Source organism: Pleurodeles waltl, chromosome 1_1, assembly GCF_031143425.1.
Source record: "Pleurodeles waltl isolate 20211129_DDA chromosome 1_1, aPleWal1.hap1.20221129, whole genome shotgun sequence".
NCBI lineage: Eukaryota > Metazoa > Chordata > Amphibia > Caudata > Salamandridae > Pleurodeles > Pleurodeles waltl.
In genome coordinates, this window is record NC_090436.1 from 525,763,039 (window position 1) to 525,787,261 (window position 24,223).

General features: G+C 40.8%; 1 protein-coding gene across 7 annotated transcripts in view; it reads right to left on the minus strand.

The window, feature by feature from the left end:
• The window catches only part of MCTP1 (multiple C2 and transmembrane domain containing 1), a 2,197,525-nt gene that overhangs the window by 297,619 nt on the left and 1,875,683 nt on the right, over window positions 1-24,223 (minus strand). The window contains exon 16 of one of the 7 annotated variants that reach the window (XM_069225522.1): window positions 17,884-18,901. The exons of the other annotated variants lie outside the window; for them this stretch is intronic. Within the exon in view, the coding sequence (XP_069081623.1) occupies window positions 18,851-18,901 (51 nt within the window). The 3' untranslated portion in view covers window positions 17,884-18,850. Of the gene's footprint in view, window positions 1-17,883; window positions 18,902-24,223 lie in introns of those variants that run through there. 7 annotated transcript variants of the gene reach the window in all.

A 24,223-nucleotide genomic window follows, 5' to 3' on the forward strand; every position in this document is an offset into this window, starting at 1 on the left:
TTCCCAATTCCACACAGGTGATACCCCAATCTGCCCTGGCTCATGACACCTGTTAGATATCCACATACAGATGGGGAGGGCAGGTACAATGAGGCACACGGCCGGATGAGGCGGGTGATAGAGAGGACTTTCGGCCTGTTGTAAGCTACATTTTGTTGCCTCCATGTGTCCACTAGTGCCCTACAGTACTGACCATGGAAAGTCTGCCAGATCATTGTTGCATGCTGCATGCTACATAATCTGGCCCTCAGAAAGCACATCCCACTGCAGGAGGAGGGGGACATAGCCGCAAGAGCTGTGGCTGAGGCTGGTGACCCTGATACTGAAGAGGAGGCAGACGGGGAGAAGGCAGATGACAACAGGACTGACCAGATTCAGCAATACTTTCAAGGAATCTCCTGTAAGTGTGATTTGAATGTAACGTGCACTTGGACCATGTATTGGAGATGTGAGTTGGTACATAAATGTTGCATGCATCAAGGTGTGTGTGCAAACTTCTGCCTTCCATCTTGATTTCCAAACAAGACAGGTTGCTGACTTAATGTGAGGGGAAGTGGAAATGCATTGCTGCCAATTACTTGTGATAAATGCTGGTGCTATCACAATTCATCCCTGTAGATGTACCCAAGTTTGATGGTCCTAAGTCTGAATAGTTGGGTAAATGTAAGGTACAATTATCAGACTTGTCAGGTTCTGTAGGCCTATCATGTTATATTGTGAGCTGCTGTCTTGTATCTCCCTGTTTCTGACTCCGCAAGGTGGTGTTCTGTAGAGGATGTCATCTATAAGGAATTATACCATCACTACACATGTGTGTGACTGAAAATACTGGTCTATACATATGTGGCATCATACCCACTGCAGAAATTATCCTGTGTATGCGAATACTGCTGTTGATGTATAGTAATGGCCTACATGGCTTACTACACTGAGCCTTATCCCATGTTTTTTTCCTCTGCAGGTCACATGTCAGTTTGCAAACTGCTTTCTGTAATACCTGTTTGCATCCTTGCCATTGGATGTTACTACCAAATGGATGTACTTATACACCTGCTGGAGATTCCTGCAACATCTGTCACTCTGACATTCTTGTTGTCCAGATATGTGTATTTGATTGTTGCTTGTTAACAGAGATGCAACTTTAAACAATTACGACACATACACCATTACTTGTGCTCATTGGTGTTTATTGAGTGTCTCACATCACAGTTCTGAGGAGTGGGGTCATGGTTTCTGTGTTCATCAGAGTGGGTGGTCCAGGTCCTGTATCCATTAGCCTTGGGATGATGAGAATTAGGCATTGGGCAGTGAACAGGATGCATCAGTGGCATATAAGGGTGACAGTTCAGGAGAGGGATCACTTCCTTGCAGTGTGTTTGGTCTTGGCCTCAGGTCCTACAGGATGTTTGGATGGTCGACCTCTTTTAGGGAGGGGCTCCTCGGCTGTGGGGGCAGGGATGCTGGTGACCTGGCAGTCCTCTTGCAGGGCCTCATTCCAGTAGCAGGTGCAGCTGTAGAGGGCACAGGTGTTGTGTGACTACTGGTTGGGGCCTGCTGTTGGGTGGAGGACAGCCACAGGATGGTGGTGTGTTCATTGAGCACCCCTAACATGTAGACCATGATGGCATTGTGTGCATGCCACTGCTGCTTGGCCTCCTGGTGGTATTCCCTCTGCAGCCTTTGGTTCTCCTGCAAGGCGGTGATTATCTGGCCCATCGTGTCCTAGGATTGCTGGTAGGCTCCGAGGACTCTGGAGATGGCATCCTGGCCAGTCCTTTCCTGTTGCTGCATCATCTCTAGGCCCATGATTGCCCTCCCACTGGCACTTGCCCCCTGTGCCTGTGTCCCTGGCGCAGTGTGCCACCTCCCACTAACACTAGGACCTTTGTTGTCTTGGGTTTGAAATGTTGACTCATGGTCTTGTACTGTGTGGCACATTGATGTTTGATCTGTCCTTGGGACACAGGTTTGGGAAGGTGGGCTCTGTTGTGCAATGGATGCCACAAGGGAGAGGGATTCGGTCATGGACAGGGTGAGGCTGGTGTTGGTGGACTGCCAAGTCATGCCTGATGGGCCAGGTAAGTCATCCCTAAATCCAGGGCTGGGCTTTCTGTCTCTGGCATCCTCTGCTGCGTGGCAGTGCTTGGGATGCCTGTGCAACGAGAGGTATTGTGTTACATGATGGTATTGTACTAGTGGTACACATGGTTGTTTGCCATCATTGTCTGGAATTGCTGAGCAGAAATGGCATTGACAGTTTATTGATTACTACTCATTTTTGCATCAGTTGAAAGTTGCTATGGTACAATTTGGTTCTATATTTGGTTTTGGCCTTGCCTCCTGCCATTGCCATGTACTGATGTACATTCCAATTTCTTGATGGTGAAGGGGGGTGACATGGCTATACGTGCAGGTGCTCAAATGTGGAGTGGATTTTGCAGTCATTCAAGGGTAGGGAGTGTTGCACTGTGGTAGTTGTAGTACTTGCTGCAGTGTGAGCAATACATGCACTAGGTGGGCCTATGAGGGAATGGTGCTAGTAGGGAAGTGTGGCATGCAAGGGAGGGTATTGGGTGCATGGTGATTTAGTGCACGTGAGGGTGGTGTGAGGGGGTGACAGGGTTGTAGGGGTACATGCTGTACAGGGGTACATGGTGGCCGGGGAGTGTTGTTGACTTACCAGAGTCCAGTCCTCCTGGTATTCCCGTCAGCCCCTCTGGGTGTAGGATGGCCAAGACCTTCTCCTTACACAATGAGAACTCTGGGGGAGGTGGTGGAGGCCCACTACCAGTCTTCATGACGGCGATTTTATGTCGTGATGCCATGGTCCATACCTTCCCCATAGGTCATTCCACTGCTTCCCGATGTCGTCCCTTGTGTGTGGATGGTTTCCCACTGCGTTCACCCTGATGACGATCCTCTGCCATAACTCCATTTTCTGGGCTATGGATGTCTGCTGGATCTGTGCTCCAAACAGTTGTGGCTCCACTCTGACGATTTAGTCGACCATGACCCTCAACTGTGGTGCCATGGTGGTTGTGTTGTTGGTGGTGGGGTGTGTGATGTGCAGGGATGCTGGGTGAGCTGTTTGTCGTTGCGAGGTTGAGCGCTAGGGTGTGCATGTGGTTTGTGTTGTTTGTGTGCAGTGGTGATGTATGTGTTGTATTGCTCTTGTTGTTGTGTTGTGTGATGTGTGTTCAGTGTGATGGTGGCTGTGATTTCTAGGTACAGGGCCTTCTGTCAGTGTGGTCTTGCCTCGCTATGTCAGACTTTCTGGGTGTAAAGGATTATAGGTATGTGTGGGGGTGTTTACTTTGGTGCTGTGATCAGGTGTGTGCGGTGTGTGTATGTGTATCACGTGTGGGGTATTGGTATTGTCCAATGCGGTGCTGTGTTCTGGTTGAGGTGCGTTTTTGACCGCAGGGGTTTGGACCGCCAATGGATTACCACCATGAAAAGACCGCAGTGCTGATTTGTGAGTCGTAATTTGGAGGGCGGGTTGTTGGTGGCGTGGCGGTGATAGAACCGCCTCTCTCCTGCCGCCGACAGTGTAGAATTTTTGTCTGTTTTCTGGCAGTGTTGTGTTGGTTACTCGTAATATGGCGGTCTTCAGACTGCCATCTCTGGCGGGCTTTCGTGCCTGCTTAGACGACGGTCTTCGGGAAAAAAACGCCAAACTCGTAATGAGCACCTGACTGTTCAAAGCCACAGTTACCTGGAGTTGAGCTAAGGATTTACAAACAAGCCTGACTGGACCCAAGACAGGTTTGTGAGTTTATTACATGGTGAGGTCGCACAATCAAACCGTATTATGAACTGCATTTCCTCATGCAGAATATATGCAATTGAAAAACAGCATTCACAAAGACAATTATATTGACTTTTGTTTGCTAGAAAAGCATTTTTGATGGTACCAGTGACAACATCATTTTGGACTGTAGTCAATTTACTGGAGTCATCTACATTTGAAATGCAAATCCCTGAGATTCATCCACCACGCTCCACACCCTGACGAGCAGGCCTGTGAGTTTACCCATCCCATAAAAAAGAGAGACAGCTCTTTTCTCATTATGTGGTCCAGGGCTGTTTCCTGCGATCGGATGCTTCCTGTGATGTTATCTAAAGTGATGTCATCATTATGTTAATTGCCATTTGTGAAACTGGTGCAAAAATAAAACGACCATGGCTCATGGATAGTGCATATGTCATAGCTAAATAAAACAACAGACAAAGTCATATATAGCTAAGATCTCTTAATGGTATAGATGTATTTATGATGTAATCTTCAATCCTTGAATTAGAGAACATGAATATATGTCTAATTTAATATGATGAGAATATTACAATTAGAGCTCTGCTGCAAAAAAACGATCTTCCATTTTCGAACTCTTACTTAAACACGAAACACACAATTAAAAATGAATTTATACAAACAACCAGGACAAAAGCACATTATGATTCTACTTGAGTTTACATCCAAGGCGCCTGTAGGAAAGCTTGTGTTGAAGCAATATTTAAAAGAGAAACGAAAATCCAGGAACCTTTATGACTTTTTGAGAAATACTAAAGATCTACATGAGAAATTGGTGGTTCTGGGCTATGCCAACTTAGACTCCAAACCAGTGAGGAATAATAATTGGAAAGTCTTACTATATTCCAAAACTGAAACAAATTCACAGGACCTAATAACTCATACTAACAAAATTCATAATCTAATATTAATTACTTTGCATATGCTGAACACTGGAGTAGACCAATATAAGAAATCCCTCTTCAGATTAAAGAAAAATAAAAACATTAAACATCTGATACACATTATTAAGCACTTTACATGAGGAAATTGTGCAGCTTTTATGCTACTGTTTTGTACTGGATTATTTGTATGCCACATCATATTCTTAAAGTGGCTGCAAAGTGCTCAGGCTTCATCGCTTTATAGGTGCTCTTTTGAAAGTCAGTGATTAGAAGGGTGTTGCATGTGATATGTCCAAGTGGAAGGTGCCCGTTTAGATGTGTGAGGTTTGAAGAAGTGTTCCAAACATGGTGCAGTGAGGATCAAAGAGAATAAGCATAAAGTGCCGTGGTGAGTGCGAGAATAGGCTCAGCAGCAGGTATCGGCTTATAAATGTGAATAGGTCCTAGCCTACAACTTGTGTTTATAATGTTGGATTGAGCTATCTCTTTAGTTTTTTTCTGAAATTGGAGGTGATTCTCAATGCTCCTTTTTCGAGCAAGCATTCAATTTGAAAGTCTGGCAGGGTGGACCAATAAGAACACCTGCCAGCTTGCCTTCATTTAGAATAGAGATTAAGTCAATAATAGGGCTTATCTTGAGCCCGGAGATCTCTGTGGCAATAAGTCAAACTTTATTTAAAAGGATGCACTATCCATTATAATACATTGCTTGGGGAACTACACACATTACTTTAAAGGTGCTCCTTCTAGGTACAGAGAGCGGTGAGAGCAAAAGAGGCCAGTGCAATGTCGTTCCATGTTGGTAGGATGAGCAGCTGTCTGGCTACCATGTTTGAACTCTCTGTAGTTTCAGCACTGTTAGCTGGGAGTCAACAGGATAGAGAACATTGGCTTAGTCAAGGATTAGGAGTACTAGAGTGATGGTAGATTGGGCCATTTGCCTTAAACCAAGACATGGAATGTTCCTTGAAGACATAAATCATGTGAAAGCTTCACTTTCCCATCTCATTTACCTGTGGAAAGGAATGAGGGATAGTTTGAGTCCATGATCACCCTTATGTTCCTCACTTTAAATGAGTATGGATGTGAGTTCCCGAGGGTAAATGGTCAAAGGAGGAGGACTTATCCAGTTACCACATGTAAGAATCTCCATTTTGCGGTCTGAGCTTAAGACATTTACACAGTGGCTTATCCTGCATGCCGTGGGGACTACAAGGCGCTAGAAAATATCCTTCAATTATTGTATATGCTTCTCAGCTAGGGGTAGACTCACATAGCACTGGATCTTTCTGGGACTTAATCACTGATTCTGGATGTTTTGCCTTTTCAATGCATCTCTGAAGATTATACATACACTAAAAATACTTTTACATTTCTGGGTTGTGCATGCATCCTCGGGGTTTTGTTGTTATGTAAAGTTGTTAGTATTTTCACCAGTCCCCCGGGATTGCTGACTTGTTAGCAAATCTAAAGGGAGTGCGTTATGACTTTTTCTGATTTCCCCATACCCCTTTCCTTTCATATTAATGAAAAAAAAACAGACAATCCTCTGACCCTAAAAGACGAGAACAGATAACCAGACAACAACGAACAGACAGACAGCTGGCTTGCCTTAGGATGCAAGGAAGATAATACCCCAGACGGAATCATTAGTCTTCATTCCAGCCTCTTACTACTGAATTCAAGATGCAAGGAGAAGGTAAATCATGGCAAATGATATGAAAGGCTGATTCGGTTTTACTTGGAGAGAAATGCATGCTGGTTTCAGTGTGCACAACATTCAACATAACAAATGCCTCACTCTCAGATAACGTTGATTTATTGTTCATCAAGGGGAATACGGACCTAAACTTTGGCGTAATCAATACACGTTTCTGTTCACCTGAACAAAAGTCAATATTATTTTAAGTCTTTGTAAAATGCTAGAAATTAATCTTGTGTTGCTATTGGTTGACATAGTATTGGGCAGAGAAAGATGGCTAGCAGCATAAACTCTTCTTGCATTAAAAGGAACACACTAGGGAGTGCATGTCCCCAGTTCTAATATATGGGAGAATGAGGTGATGTTTTCTCAGCTTCCTCCATAATGAGATGAGACAGGTAGAGTCAGTCATTTCAATGTTGGCGTTGAAAAAATGCGATTTCGGTAAAATAAATCGTAGATATATTTAGAATATATAGATTTAAAGCAACTTTAAAGAAATATTGTGGAATAATTTATCATCACGACATTCCAAGTTTAGTATTAAGTGAAACTAATGCTGGTGGAAACCGTATCATGATTAGTTGGTAAGTGAGTCACACCTCACCCTTTCCCCCCCGCAGTTTAGAGAGTGATCAGTATATCTTGTACGACCCTGCTAACCAAACTCCTGTGTTCGGATGAAGAGCCTTGGCTACGGGCTACATACACTATTTTGCTATTTTATTGTTTATTTTGATGCATTTACAAATCAGCAGGACATTGTTCTTCGATATCACACATACTAAAAAAGAAGAAATGCATTTCTTTGAATAAATAAACAGGAAACTGTTCGTTGATATCACATACAGTGGAAAAGAAAAACAAATAATGAATTTCTTTCAATATAGAATTCTTAGAAAAATGCATACTGTTGCCAGAAAACCTTACAACCAAAATAATCACACTTTCACTGTCAATTTGGGTGACAAGGTTGTGGGACGAGGGGGTGGTGATGGAAGGAAGATAAAGAGAAGCAGGCAATGAAAATGAAGGAATCACATTTTTAATAAAAAAAATGCCTTATCATATAATCTAATAATCATTTTTTTTTTTTTACCTTAAACACATTTGTTCATACTTCTATGAGCAACATCTCTGTATCTCAGGCCCAGGAAATCAACATCTTCCCCATCTCAGTCCCATGAACAAAATAACAGAAATGTCAGCGTAAAAATTGTTATGCTTAGAACACAAATGTAAAACATTCTATTCACAATAAACTGCTTCCCTCTTTAGTTCCAACCTATCTCATCCTTTAAATGATCGTGCATCTAATTTCCCCTAAATGTCCAGTGAGATCCCTCATTTATCTGCTAACTGTTCATCTCATCATCCCTCGCCACTCGTTAAAGCGATATCCCTTACCTCTGAACCTATGCAGCACCTCGCTGGCGATCTTCAAAACAAAGCTGAAAGCCCTTCTCCTTCAAAGATGTTTTAGGGAACAATAGCTTAGCTACCTATGCAGGGGAACATCCTCTCAGATGTCTATGGCTTAACCTCTGATAATGACCCTGCGATAGACAGCACTACCCCCAGTTCATTAGACTGTACCCTGAACAAGGCACCAGTTGACAACCTGTTCACTGCTGTAACTTAACCTACCTACGTAACAGTTGTAATTCGATAGCTTATGTAATGATCTGCTACTGTGTAATGTTGGACCTTATGTAACAATCTATCTTTATTGTAAAGTGCTCTAACCCCTTTGGGTTATGTATGTGCTGTTTAAAAATGCATAAAGTAACTCTTGCCTGCTTCCATGTGCTTGGGCCATTACATACAAAACCAACAACAATATCTCCATCAGAATAGCAATCAAAAAATACCTTCCTACAATGGTGGCCTTCCAGATGACTCCTTGAATTCAATGGTCATTTGGCTTCAACCTTTAAGACAATGCTCATTATGGCCTAATGTAGGCTCTGACCCACAGAAAAAGACACAATGCAGACTGAGCTTCTAACATATAAATAACATATGTTTTAACAATCCTATGCAAGCACCAACACACACACATCTTGCCTCACTGCACTCACTGTTTGCTTCATAGGTGAACGTTTAAGGGGTTAAAGAGTTCACCCAATCCTAGCCTGAACATTCCATAATATCCTGTCATCTAAAGAACCTGATCTGTAAACCGCAGATCTCCAGTACCCTGTCCATAGACACTCTTGGATACAGACCCTTCAACAATCTCTGGCTTACAACATTTATGGGGTTCTTTCCAATCATCCACATAGTCTCCTCTATATGTTCTTTAACTAGAAAGCTTGTAGTTAGTTTTATGTTGAAATAGTCAGAACCGTGAGTGTTGCAGCACTTTATAAGCAAAGGAAAACCTATTCTGAGTAGACCACACATAAGTGGGTCAAAAAGAAGCTGGGTGACTTGAAAAGAAATGGAAGAAGGCTGGTATGTAGTTGGAGAATTAAAAGACCTGGACCTCAGGTAAACAGTGTTTTATAATCCATAGTAGTGGTTACCCTAGAACAATGATACACAATAAATAAATCAAATAAAATATCCACATTAAAAAGCAACTAATGATACTTCTGAGCTTTCAGAAATAGGCAAACACTTATCTGACCCACACCAGATAAAGAAACTTATAACAACTCCTAAAAACTAATAGATGACAAACTACTTCATCAAAAGATCACAGATATTAAAGCAATACCACCTCCAATGCTATGGAGCCACTTCACCAAGACTTTATACAAATCCCATCTAAGAACAGCCAAAAATTAAAAAAGGTATTAAGAGCACCTACTTCCTTATGTGCAGCAATCCCTATCAATGAACAGATTGACACATTCACCATCAGTTACCATGATGAGACTGTGCCTAAAAAAAGCTTGACGTGACTGTAAAGGGGCTACTAAATAATTGTTCCATTTCTAAACAAGCAATGTAAGCAGAAGTCCTTGAAAAAGAGATAACCAATCAGTTGCAACAACAGGGCATGAAAAATACTCAACAACATAGTGATGAAAATACACTCCTGCATGGCCAGCTGTTAGGAATGTGGAAGGAACTCCTACTAGTGTTACATGAAGACAAACCAATGACATTATTTATATTGAATTTCAATGCCATATATGCTACTGTAACCCACAATGCTTTGCTTGTTCTCATTAACAGATATAGGGTAATCACATGAATGGGTGTAAGATAAACCACATCTTTACTTCAGGGAAGAGCACAAGTAAAAATTGACTCTGATGTATCATCGAGTATTTACATGCAAAATCACCAGGACTGAAAGCTCTCTGCATGTTTCCTCAGTGAATATATATACGTCCACTGACTTATACCATTAATCAGTATACCATGCCCTTCCAAATGTACACAAATAATACTCAGATGATGCTGTTCCTATGAAATAATCTAAACAAATATTGCAACATCTTATCCTGCCTTTCTGGCCACAAATGGATGAAGGTGAGCAGCAGCTGTCTAAATGAGACAACTCTTGGTGATTATTAAGATCATTCTAACTCAATTAATGTCCATAAATTATTATAAACCCAAAACCACATCCAACATCATTGTGCTAAGTCAGAAATCTCAAAGTTCTATTTCCTCTTACTCTTGTGCAGCCAACTGGAAAATATGATGGCAAGAGGAGATCGAACCCAGCTCCACATGCTCCAAAAATGATGCTGATGTTTAGCTGTCCACAAATGGTGGACCCGAGACAGACACTGGGGCTTTCATGTCCAGATTGCTACAACAGTATGCATATTGACCAACCAGAGAATTCACTCAAACAATTGCATTTTTATTTAACAAAGCAGCAAGGATAGCCAAAACCTCTAACGTGAGCACATCACTCTGTCTGACTGATGCAAACTGTGCTGGACCTGGCATCTTAAATACATAAGTAGGTTGATTTTCCACTAGAAAGTCACACTCAACCTGAGATATGGTTCTGTGGACAATGGAATGCTATATTAATTCTGATATTACTTTCAGATTAGCCAACAAAACATTTCAATACACAATAAATATTGACATTGATCTTCAATTAAAACTGATTAAAATACTATTAAAGATGTATAGGAGTTCATAATAGAGGTTGAAACATATATACGACTTACAGCATCAATCATAATTCTCATGTTACAGGATCACCAAGTATTCTGTAGATAGTTTTCTCTTTGATCAGACAGATAAGGGTAATAAAAAGCCTGTGATTTCTATTCTGAGGGGCCAAATTTCAGAGATTCCGCACATGGTTCTCCCAGGCAGTTCCTAATAAACTCGTGTTTAGAAAAACGATTATTCGGTGGATCACTGGGGAGCTGAACTAGCCTTTCACAGTCTCTACTTCATCAATATCGTAGGCTGGTCTTAATCTGAGTATACCTCAGCAACGACTCAGAGCATTATTAAAACAATGATACCTTTTGCTAGGCCACAGCTAAAAAACGCTTAGCCAGTCCCCAGGACCGACTTAATTCAAATTATTTCCAGGTGATTCCAACCTCACCCCAGACCAAGGTGACATTGCCAATAAAAGTGCAATCCTTGCGTTAACTACCCATTAACTCTATTTTCAACAGGGCATGCATGCTACATTCTATAATAAATCTCAAGCGGTATCAAACTTTCCACCATGAACGAAAAACCTTACTTATATTATCCATCACGCCTTAGTCTAGACTAATTGCTTTAAAGGAGACCAATTTGTGAAGCCTGAGATAGCTTTTTCCGAACTTTTTTTCCAGTTTATCATAAACCTGCAACCCTTTCAGAGGCCTATATTCACTCCCTTATGAGAGGAGAGCGGGATGTTAAACTCACAAGCTTCTAAGGCAGCGATCAAATGTTCCTGACCCATACTGTGAAAGTGCCTAACCAGTTCTGAATAATTAATTTCCTTATATTTATCCTAGGCAGTATTGTAGATAAAAATCACCCTGTGTCCAGTGGCGGCCCGTCCTTTAGGGCGGACGGGCCACGCCCCCCCACCTTTAGCCCTTCATGAAGAGTGTCTGTCAGGCTGAACAAAGGTCAGCCTGACAGACACTCTCCATGTTCAACTCAGGCAGCCAGGAGTAGACATGCGCGATTTGCGCACACTCCTGGCTGCCTGAGCTGAACTTTGCTGGGCTGAGGAGGTCACAAGCTCCTATGGGCGTGACCTCCTCGGCTCAGCTAAGGTGCCTCGAGGCCCTCCCCTGGGTGACGAGGAAAGCGTAAGCTAAAGTCAGCCAATGAGGGAAGGCAGCAGTCCCATCCCTCCTGAGACCTGGAGGCTGAAGGTAAGTGTGTGTGTATGTATATATGTGTGTGAAGTTTTAAATTGAATGTTTGGTGCGCGCATGCATGTTTGAGTGTTATGTGTTGTTAATGGATGTGCGTGCGTGCGTGTGTGTGTGAAAGAATGAGTGTGTGCAATTTGTTAAAATTAATGTTTGGTGCGTGCGTGCATGTTTGAATGGTATGAGTGTTGTTAATGGAGGTGCGTGCGTGCGTGTCTGTGTGTGAAAGAATGAGTGTGTGCGTGCGTGTATGTGTGTATCCCGCCCCCCCCCTCCTAAAGCTGCCGGCCGCCACTGCCTGTGTCAATAAGATGTAACTTGCCCTCTTGATTTAAACCCTATAAAGGGCACCCATTTTTACTTTCCTGTTTGTTAAACTAACTATTTTATGATTATCAATCTTACAGAAATAAAATTGGACTACTGAAGTTTGGATGCCACGCTTCAGCCCTCTGGGAGTCTGGTACATGATTAATAGATCGTCTGCGTATAACAAGACTTGCTCTTCTTGACCACCAACAACTGGAGAGTTAGATCTTACTCTTCTCATAAAATCAGGGGAGAAGATTATGTAAAGACAAAAAAGAAAGGGAGCTAGTATGCATCCTAGCCACAAACCCCTTTCTTCTGGAAGTACCTCAGAAAGACTGTGGCAAGGGGCTATTAATAAATATACCAATGTATTTATAGAGTTTTTAAATAGGCATTTTCTATGGCATAGAGCATCACTCCTTGTTGCAACAGGCAAAGCCCCACCTGGGGCTTTCAACCAGAAACAAGAGGTCTAAAATGACATGTCTCAGGGGTTACTAAAACCAGAAGCACGGAACACGTTCCCCCATATGCTTAGATAACAGCAAAGGATCTATAAAGGCCAGAAAAACATTTCTGAGCAGGCTGTTTGTAATTCAGCACTCTTCTGGTACGTTGCTTTACTTTTTGTTGCCTTGGCATCGCTACTCCCTATGTCACCCTTGTTCCTCTCTTTCACCCGCCAGCACATATAGTGACTGTGTGGCATGTCAGGTCTAAGGAAACAAGCAGTAAATATATTCACTCTAAAGTGTGCTTAACTGTATTGGTTATTTGAGGTATTTTTGTGGAGTATTAGGCAAGGGTTTTCTTATCCAGGCATTTGGAATGTCGTCCCTGTGTCAGATATTAGAAGATCTTAATGTAAGACATACCGGGGGAAGGCAAGTGAAGACATGTTTTGTATGGTTGGGCAAGGGCAAGTGACATGTTACATAAAGAGGTATAGCCTGAAGAACTGTGCTGCTGACCCTCACCCTACCAACTGAGAAATGATGTGTTGGAAATCTGGAAACCTCGCCCCCATTTCCGTATCATGCTTAATCATAGTCAACCCATTCTCACCACGGGATTGACAGGTTGGGGGCAATGCTATCGGGGAGCTCATGAGATTTATGAATGGGATGTGAAAGGATCCCTTAAAGTAAAATTACTACTTGGAATCCCTAGAATTATTGTCTTTCCATGTGATGAGGGATCGGGATACCGGCATGGGTGACACTAAAACTTGCAGCAACCATACTTAAGGTACTTCTTATATGTAATATAATTAATGGGATGGAATCCGGGTGTGCGGGTTCGATGCTCTGCCTTATGCCCGATCTTGGTATTGTGCAATGCTCGCGTTGTAACTGCACCCCAGCCACAGGAAACCAGCCAAGCGTCCATTCTCCCACATTAGACTGGTTTTAATGTCTCGCGTACTCGTCCTCATTGTCCGGCATCTACACCATAGCACGTGAAGTCACGTTCGTTAAACTATTTTGCGTGCGTGCAAAGCATGTAATAAAAAACTCCACATAGCGCTTATGGGTATCTTTTGAGTGATAGTTCAAAAGAAGTTTGCCTACTGGCGCTAGTGTTGCCAACTGCTGTCATCCTTGTTGATATCTGACATTTCTTTCAACGCCTGACTTAAATCACACTTGAGCAGTGCACGCAGAATGTGTAACCAAGTCTGACCTTGCACTGCAATGCAGCAGAACTCTCAACTTCAGCTCCCGGATCTCAGTGTTTGATCAGAGCCCGAATGTGATGATCTGGAAGCAGAGCCTGCTCGCGGCTTATGTAACTCAGTCCCACGGAGGATCTGTGCATAAAGATCAGAGAGAGAAACCTCATTTTCTGTGCAGACACTTGGCCTTAATAGAGACCCGCGTATTGCTGCTTTTCTGTTAATCAGAAATCCTGCAAATCACCTGTTTTCAGATATTCTTATTTTCTTAGAAGCCGATGGTCGTCCCTGGGCACCAGCGTGTGCCGTGACGTCAGCGCTTTTTTTTCAATCTGTATAGTTATACCGCATGTTCACGTGCCTCGTCTATCGGTATAATATGCAAAAAAACAGAGCAGACAGCCATCCAATACATTGAGGCTCTTTGACAATGCTTGTTAGCGTATTCGGTATAAAAAAACTATATGTGCCATATATGCTCTGCAGGCTCACATTGAAAACATTTTCACACTGACTGCAGACCTATACATGGAGACTCCCAGAGGGAAATGTGGGAAGACATTGTTAAAGCGTCTGTCATCCATGTAAGAGAAACAGAAATGAGCAGGGCATTAAATTTGCATACAGCCCCAAGCACAGAGGTTCGCGGCACGTGCAGTGCTCTGCCATTCCGTGTTGATGGGCATATCTAGCTGGGGAGATTCTGTCAGAATTAGCTCAGGGAAACACCCCTAAGGAGATAACTGGAAGGCATGCTGAGCGTTCGCTTCGATACTGCAAAATAAACATGAAGTTCTCAGCACTCGGCGCGCAGTAAAAACCACCACAAGCACTGCGCCACACACCAGGGGATAATTTATTCCGGCTAATTAGCACACATCCACACACAGCATGTGGAGAGTTCTTAGAAGCAGTAATCACTGATGAGCGACCTAGGTGCATCAGGGCTCCAACCAGCCTGAAAACGAGAGGGTGCAGCGCACGCAGGGGCAGGCAGCCCCAATGCCTACAGGTCCTCTCGGAGCGGGCGCTCTACTGAAAGGATGATGACGTTTTTTCTTTCTAATTGGCATTCGCGGTGCGAAACTTTTCACAATAATATCTAGTGGCGCTGCCAGCGAGCTGGACAGTGGAATGCAGAGTAAACTCTGGTTTCAATAATGTTTCCTGTAGATTCAAACGTCGTAATATTGGGGTTGTATATCAACTACTGCTTGAATGAATAGATAACTCGTCCACCTTTGCCCTGGAAGGTATTGTGGCCATGGTGCGAGTAGGGCGCAGGCTGAGGTCAAGGCGCTTTAAACTCTTTCGGGATTCGACAGCTTTGGCATGCCTTTGCGCTCCCAGTTTATCTATTCCTAGCTTCTAATGCTGGGGTGGAGCATCCTCTCCCTGTCCTTCTTCCTCACAATCCTTACTTTATCAGAGTCCTCACTCTGCCACAAACACAGTTCATTTCCTACGAAAGAAAAATGCTCTTCCCCTTTAACATATACAGCATTAGAACCATTTGGCTAAACACCCCACACAGAGTGCAACCCCTGCTGACACCCAGTGCTTTAAACTGAAATCTAGAAGTGCAGGTACTCACTCTTTAGAGTACATGTTTGCTCCTTAGAAGTGCAGGTACTCCCCCATTAAAGTACCTGGTATCAGCGTTGAGAAGTGCTGGTACTCTTTCTTTTAAGCTAAACAAGTGCTCAGTACCAGAGAGTATCTGCCCTTTTAAATCAATGCTGACACCCAGAGCAACCCTGAACCAAGCTATGAAGCACACAATACCCGCTCTGGAAGGGCGCCAAGGACTGCAACAAGGAAAGCGAGCAGCTTCATTTTGATTGGCGGATTATCTATCCACCATGGTGGTCTAGCATTCTCAGCAAAAGTGGCTATTGAAAGTCCACAATGTTTTGAGTTTCTATCTGTAACCCCACACTTTCATTTGAAGGTTGCCACCTCTGCCCAGACACAGCTGTAATTATTGTGCCTATAAAGAGCGTATTCAAATTTAGGATAATTTTGCAGGAGTGCAGAAAGCCTGGAGTTCTGTTCTTCTTTGGAATTAGCATATGATAAGGGAAAAGGCAAATAACGTAATTCCGTTCAGTGGCCAAGCTTCCTTGTGACTGATGCAGTTGAGATAGGGTTTCTTCCACACCGCCTCATTTATAGTTGTTTGGTTAGTCATCAGGCATTGTACCCCAAATAGCTCCCCTATTTGTGGAGGAAGCCACTTCAGAAAAAAAATAAAATCTCCATCAGGTCAACTATGGTATTCAACATGCTGGACCTGTTCTCATTTACATTACCCATGAACATAGACCCCCAAAGAAGGGTCCATCCTCAGAGAAACCATAACTAATGTCCTCAAGCACAGGTAGTTGTTTGACGGTGAATGGGGGATACTTAAGGACATTTTACTGTTTGGAATAACCATTATTTACATTGGTGTCGCAGACAGAAAGAATGCTGCATGCATGGTATGGTAAGGGGGTAGCACTAAATTCAGCAGCCCCTCCCATGTAATTTGCCATTTTTGGTGGAACCCTCAATTCTGCCTTCTTCTAATTGAGGCCCAAGTTAGCAAAGTGTCTTCCATGTCAAACCCATGGACAGCAAAAAAAAAGGTGAGACACACAAAGGATACTAAGAATTAGAGAAGAGCCATTCAATATAATTATCTCTAGATTTTACAGTAGGTGGGTGGTGGACAGAATGAACACATCTGACGGGCTTTTCCTGTGATGTGTGCACAGGTCTGTTGTTTTTAAAACAGGACTAAAATATATTTTGTTTTATTTTCTACCTACTTTTAACCTAGTAATTATCTATAGCTTGACATTGGTACTCAAAGATATAATATTGTCTTTTGGTTTCATTTGTCCTGTTCTGGTATTCAGACTGATTTAACACGTTATAACTACTACTCGGTGCAACATGGGTATAAGAGTATTTTACAGTGTGCTGTGGAGGCCATTTGGTTTTGTACGTTCATCAGCAACTGATTGAATGGAGTCTGTAGGAGGGGTGGGCCTTTTTTTCTAACTTGGCACTTGCCAGAGGACAGGCAGAGGTTTTTATTTAAACTTGGTACATGTCAAAGGACTGGCAGAAGAGCGCTAATCTAACAGTCACTCGTCCAGGTAAATAGCTTACACCAGAAGTGCCTCAAAACAGAAAGAGAAGGAAAATTCTAAGGGGATGACAGAGGCTCAGCTAAAGCTACTTCATGTCATGCCAAAATTGGAAAAGAATGAGAAACTACAACTTACTATTGGCCCTATCACAAACGTAAATTTACACCTATAGATTTACTTGTGTAAATCTACCCCTTCACCAAGGTATAAGTTTACACTTTATGCTATTCACCATATCCAAATGCAGATTTTCAACTAAGTGTAGACTTACATGCCTTCACCCTCCAAGGTCTGGGCACAGAAGTATCTAAAACTTAATTACTACTACTAACCTTTCACAAATAGGTGAAGATTTCTTCCACAGTGGTGGATAACTCTACATGGGAAAGTAGAGGGAACATTATTACAATTTAGTATTTTGTTAAGGAACTAAAATATTTTAATGGAAAATATAAATGTAAATTAAAAATTTTAAAAAATTACCCTAGAACTACTAAAATGAAAAAGTGGAGCTCAATAACTCTTCACAATAAATGGTTATTACATTATTGAATAATGTAAACATATTAATTAAATGTATAAATATTAATTCTAAACAAAATATAATGAAACCACATTCACTAGCATTTTTATTTTTAATTACGATTTAGTAAATTTAAATACAAGTTGTGGTTAATGTAAACTATTGATTTTTGCTAAATGTTAAAAACGTAATTTAATATGTTATCAAATATGCTACTTTTCAAAACGAAAATATGCATATTAATTTTGTAATTGTCTAAGACTTAAAACACTATCCATATATAAATATATATAGTTATGCTAACGCGTCCGTCTATGTCAATTTATACACATCAGGACTAGTTTTAGGCCAATGAATCTTTGGGCCCAGTGGTGAGACACCGTAGGACGAGATAACTGATCAAAATATCAATCAATATGTCAATAACATTGTCAACATTTAACACCAAATTATATCTTACTTTAGACATTAATAAACATTTGGCGCAACCATGACCTGTCAGTCATGAATAACCACACCTTGATGAAGATTATAAATTTTATTCCCTATTGATTACAATCTAGTAGCAAAGGCATTAATCTCAAAGTCAATAAGCATATAAGCACGATTACAAGATGACAACCACAATAAGTTTCAATAAATGCAAAGATCAGTAGCATAGACAATCAGATAGATATAAACAGATTATGACACATCGAATTTTCTAAGATACTAGTTCAGCATAGCACCATGTCAGTCACGTCAGTTTGTCAGTCAGAATGAATACCTCGTCTAACCTCTAATTAGCATTAGCATGTTAGGCGTCATGCAAAACAATTTTGAACACCAATTTGGAAAACATCTAACTACGGTCTCTAATAAAACATACAGCAGTTGGTACCTAGAAAGAAAGGCAAAATGAGTTTTCATTAGCAATTTTATAATTACCCTCCTCTGATTAAGTCAGCATTCAGGATCAGTCTTCGTCTTCAGGACACCAGTCAGATCGCCATCAGTCTATCTAAGTTAGAGGAAATACACTCTCCTCTTTAAGAGAAGAGAGTAAAGGACAGTAAAATGGGCAAGGATGGTTTGTCTAAACCTCGAGTCACAAAATAGTGTGACAGAGTTTCGGGATGCAATCAATATCATTCCCTACCTAATGACATTTACTCCCTGTGTCATGGGTTTTTATCCCTTTCTCGTGATTCATTCCCCCAAAATTCTATTGGTTAGTCAATACACCCCATCATTGTTAACCTATCAAATTATACATTAAGTAATGCATTTGTCATCTCTCGATATTGTTTGGTCTTCTGATTGGTCTTCATAATCGGCTTTTCGTAGGTGGCATATCCGGGGTTACTTCATCATCTTGGCACACGTCTCAGGTTAAAAGTTCTCTTTCCCTCGTCTCATTGTCCTTGGAAGTATCTACAAATGTTTCGAAGCACATCATTTTATACTAAAAGATGCTAGCATGCGGATGGGAAAATGTCCCCATGTTTCAAACTAATACAGAAAGAACAATAGCTGGGTCATGGTCGTTTGCAAGTCCGCACACTGAAGAGACAGGAAAAATACGCTTTAATATGAGAGCTACACAGCTTCTGCTTGGCTCATGCTAACTTAAGATATACGAGTTCTAATGAATGCAGTTCTATACGTTTTAATGTACTCCGTTAGGCAAACTATAAACGATTATTTCTTACAGTTGACATTAGTTTATACATTTTAATGATTCTTCATATTTGTGAATACGCTTTAATGAATGTTTTATTTAGTACAGCATTGTTAGACATAAGCATTTCATGTCTATAATATGTAATATTAAATACACTCTCTCAGTTATATACATATACACACACACACATATATATCTATATATATATATATATATATATATATATATATGTATAAATAAAATCTGTAAATTAATTTGGTTTATTTTTGAAATATTATCTAGGTATACTTTTACATATATATATATATATATATTAATATACAACAATACATCATAGATGTCATCACTATGTTGCTATTAGAATGGGATGTTCGATAAATATGATACATCAAAGTATTATGTATAGGATAATTTGTATATATCTTTAATGTTGAGTATTTATTATTATTGCCTCTGTGATCACTTTTTGAATGTAAATATTGTGGTTGAGAATAATGGGAGAACTGTTCATTTCAGTCGTTACATGAGACCAAAATGCAACTGACATTTACTTTACACTTTGTGTGTGTGTATATATATATATATATATATATATATATATATATATATATATATATATATGTATCCAAAGTCACAATACCCAAAGTAATAATAGCACTCACTCAAGCAACAGTTAATGTAAGTTTATTCACCATCCATGACACGTTTCGGGCATACAGACGGCGTTGCTCACATACCCAGCGTGCACAATCAAGATGTATAAGACACATTCCATCATCAACAATAACAAAGGACTCCCATACCACTTCAAAGCATCTTGGCCTCATGTTATTTTATATATATATTCTATATAATTTAGAAGTGAAAATAAATAATTAAAGTTTTTTAGCATTATTTCCTATGGGGTATTATAGTCCCTATCGCCATTATTTTTCAGGGAGTGTGTTGCAGCACATGTAAGCAGCCATGTGTGGTTCTACACTTACTCCAAAGCTGGACAGGAGCAAGTTTACTACTGTGTTGTGACATTTAGGCTGTAGCAACTTTAGAAGTGCAGTTTGTAAATAGCAATAGGCTTACCCTTTTTTTGGGTGGATAGGTGTATTAGCATGCCCTTCACTAAACCTCTTCTTACCCCTCCCTTAAAACTTTATTAAGTTTTCCCTCAAATTTATTAATAAGAATTCCCCAAGTTCTAGCCACTTCTACAGTCCCTTCAACATTTACTACAAAAATGTATACCTACATGTGCTGAGATCTTCGCCACATTGGCGGAGATCTCCACACAGAAAAGATGGGAGAGGCGGAGGCGGGGGGAGGTCTCTGCATGTAGGTATGTGAATAGTGTTTTGTAGCACATGCGTAGTACTTCTCTAGTACCAAATTATGTACTACAAAATGCAGTTTGCCAATAGGTCCCTAAATATTTTCAATTAAAGGTTGCCTAAAATTGATACAACTGGAATACCAAAAGACTTTGTAGGATAATGAAGCATCAGATGAAAGATGGTGCTTCAGAGATCTGTGGGAGGCAGTGAGTTCAGCATAATACTTCTTGAAACTAGGAAACTTCTATCACCTAACTAAAACAATGTGCATTATATGCTCTTTCAAAGTCAGTGCCTACATCCAGTGTGAAATGTAAATAGCAAATGTGAGGCATCACTTTAGACACAAATAAGGAAGGGTTTTAATAAATGTATAAGTACATTCTTTTGCTTGTTTTAAAATTGTTCTTAGATGACCTCTTCAAACCTCTCTGCATCCTCTTTGCATCACTTCAAAGCTATGTATTGTGGAACCCGTTGACTAAGCTCCTGTCAAAGTTAGTGGATTCTCAGGTGGACGAGTAGTGGGCCAAGAGATCATTAAGATCATGAAACAATGGTGGAGTGAGTTATGGAGGCAATTATATGGCCTGGCTCCACCGGGCAGGGAGTGCAAGCCTTAGCAATGCCTTGCTGTTCCGTGAATGCCTTCTTGTACCTGCAGACCTTCAGGGCTGTCTTAAAGGATGATAGGCAGGGCTGGTCCTGCAGAGGGCTATGAAGAGCCGGAGTTGTCACCCAACTAGACTGACAATTCTCCTGCCTCTGTGACATTAGTTTAGTTGCATTTCACCCAGTAGCCTACTCAATGAAGCTTCACATACAAAAACAAATGAATACAGTACACATATCACAAGGTAACACAAAATATAACTTTTAAAAATCCCAGTGGTTATAAAGAATGGTAATTTGGTTTACTCAGATAATGGTAAACCAATTACACCACTTACTCCTGTTTACCTCGAAAATGATACCCTCTGCCCTGCTTTCTCTCCTCCTTCTTCTCGAGCATCAACTACCCCTTCTCTTCTTTTTAACTCTCCTTCTGCCTTACGTTGTTCTGTACTATTTCTAAGTCTGATTTCCTAGCCACTGATCCTCTCACTTCATCCTTAATTCCTTCTTTTATTCTAGTTGGTTTTATTTTTGGTTCCCTTTTTAATGTTCTTATGTCTTCTGGTTTATTTCCTTATCTGTTTAAACAAGCTTGTGTTTTTCATCTTTTTAAACAACTTTGCAGGACGCTTCACTTCCTGCTTATTTTTAGGCAGTCTAATGTGAGTAATTGACACCTGTCCCCTATCCAATAAAGCCTCCATTCTGGCTTAAGATGGGCTTGAGGCGTTGGTACATATTCCCAACACGGGCTCTAACTTCCCCCATGCCTCTTGCAATATACAGAAGGCAAAGGGGTAAGGGAAAGAGCGGCATAGAGAGGAGCCTCACTGCAGAGCTTGTCTGCCCTGTGGTGGCTCCTCTCGGAAGCTCAGCTTCAGCTTATTTTAGGGGCTCTGGACTACCTTTACCTGCTCCTGTCTCACATTTTGGCGATTTGACAAGAAATAACGATTAGAAGGCACTCTCTGTGCTAGCAACTCTTTTTTGGAATAAAGGTGCTCGATAGTTTGAGTAAGACACATTTAAGAAGAGCTTACTCAGATGAGCCTATCCGTTTGAATGTTCTAGCCTCCTCTTGAGTGAGTGGCAAAGGCATGATTCCATCATAGCCAACCTACACAGGAAAGTAGAATGGCTCCCTTCTTGCTTGTTTAGAGAGGAAAATAATTTAGACCATGAGATTTGCTTTTGCACGAGCGCACATGGAAGCAGAAGGTAGTCTTCATCCGATGGACCTTGCAGTTGCCTGGAAATTTCGTGAAGCCCATTTGGCTACACAATGAGGACCAGGAATTAATATGGAAAGTTTAGTAGGCTTCTTACAAATAAGTAAACACTCTAATATTGGTGCATATCAAAATCAAATTGTAAAGATAGAAAATCTGAACTGGCAAACTGAAAAGCCAGATTAAATTCATTCTCAATAGCATATGGCATACAGAGATTACAGTCACAGCAATACAGATATTGAGAAACAGGAAGCGGCATTCCTTAAAGGAATTCAGATAACTTCTCCTAGACATGAACAAATCTGAGATCATCTATTTGGGTCCTAAGCTAAAAGAGCAAAGTACAGAATAAAAGTCTCAAATGATTTGGGGATGAATCAGGGTATGTCTCAGCATCATCAAGACACCAGTAGAAGTCTTCTAAAATGGGAAATCAGTTTTAGCATAAAGCTACGCACTCAAAGGGCAAGGGAATGCAGAGAGGTCAGTACCTCACCGAGTCCCAAAAAATCTGCCATAATATTAACAGTAAGAACACTAACTTAATATGGAAAGTTCCAGGAGCATCCATATCTCTAAACATATCATGAAATCATCCAGCTCTTGCCAAGATCTCTCTCCTCGGGCCTCTCTATCTCTAATGCACAATACTCTTTTCTCTAACTAAGAAATCACAAATGTGCACCGGCCAAAGAAGAAAAATGCAGAACATGAAAAGCATATGTTATGTTAAAATAAAAGCCTAGTCAGCTAACTTTAGTAAATCACTGTAGGTGTGCACTTCTAAAACACAATTATAAATGCACACCTGTCAGGATGAATGCTAAATGTCAATAAATAAATTCATAATTACATATGTATTGTGCTTTCAAATAAATGCAATTGATCAAAATACAACTGTAAATTTGAATGAGAAGTTCACATTTTTATGTTAAAGTTAAACATTAGAACACACACACATATATAAAACTCTAGACACTACAGTGAATACACCTCCAATAACATGTTTTGATGCTTCACTTTACATTAATAATGTTAAGGCACACAGAGTATATGTTGTCGGTTACAGATTTGTATTGCTTCTGTAATGTGTAGGGATGAAGCCAAAATGACACTGCTCCAATCCCTCCTCTGATGGCGAATCAAGCCGTCACAATCACGATAATACCCTTATCAGATGGACCAATCAAAACCTCATAGATTTAATGTAATTTTATCTAGCCTCCTCCAGATGTTTTATCTCATCCTAATATCTACGTTGACTCTCCTCCAACTCTATATCCTCTCTCTTCCTTTTCACTGCCCTTCTTGCTTCTATCCTTTTATACACCTTAAAGATCACAACTAGAGATATCACACAGATAGCAATGATCACAAATGATCCCAAAATGGAACCCACTATTTTACTTCCCAGGTTTCCAAACCATTTACAAACTGCAGCACATCCATTTTCAATTGCTTCCCAAGCACCTGTTGCTTCTAACTCTTCCTCCAAATTAGAAATAATCTTAATATATGCCTTCAAATATTTGCTGCTGTCAAGTATATAAGCACAGCACTGCTTGACCTTTAACATCCTGCCGACTCCAACCTCCTTGGCAAGAGGAATGTCTAACACAAGACGATTTTGCAAAACCATGGATCACATAGATACCATTTCAGTATCTACAACCAATAAGGCTCCTGCTGTACTGGTGGACAGTTTATCCACTATGGTAAAATGCTTTCTAATCTTTATGTCATTCAAAATCACCCCTAGAGATGGAATCATTGCACCAAAGAGATCTTCCACTTCTTCTCCAGCACTAGCACCTCGTTTAGATCTGGGAATCGTTTCCCATAAAGGATCGTTAAAATGTTCCACATGGTATATTTTCTGGAAATTAACACATAAATAACATACACTGTAACATCCCTTGGGCAACTTAAATGATGGATGTTCTCCACAAATATAATAATCTCCAGGGATAACAGGATCTTCTCCATCCAAAAACAACCTCCAGTTTCCTCTAACCTCAAATGTATT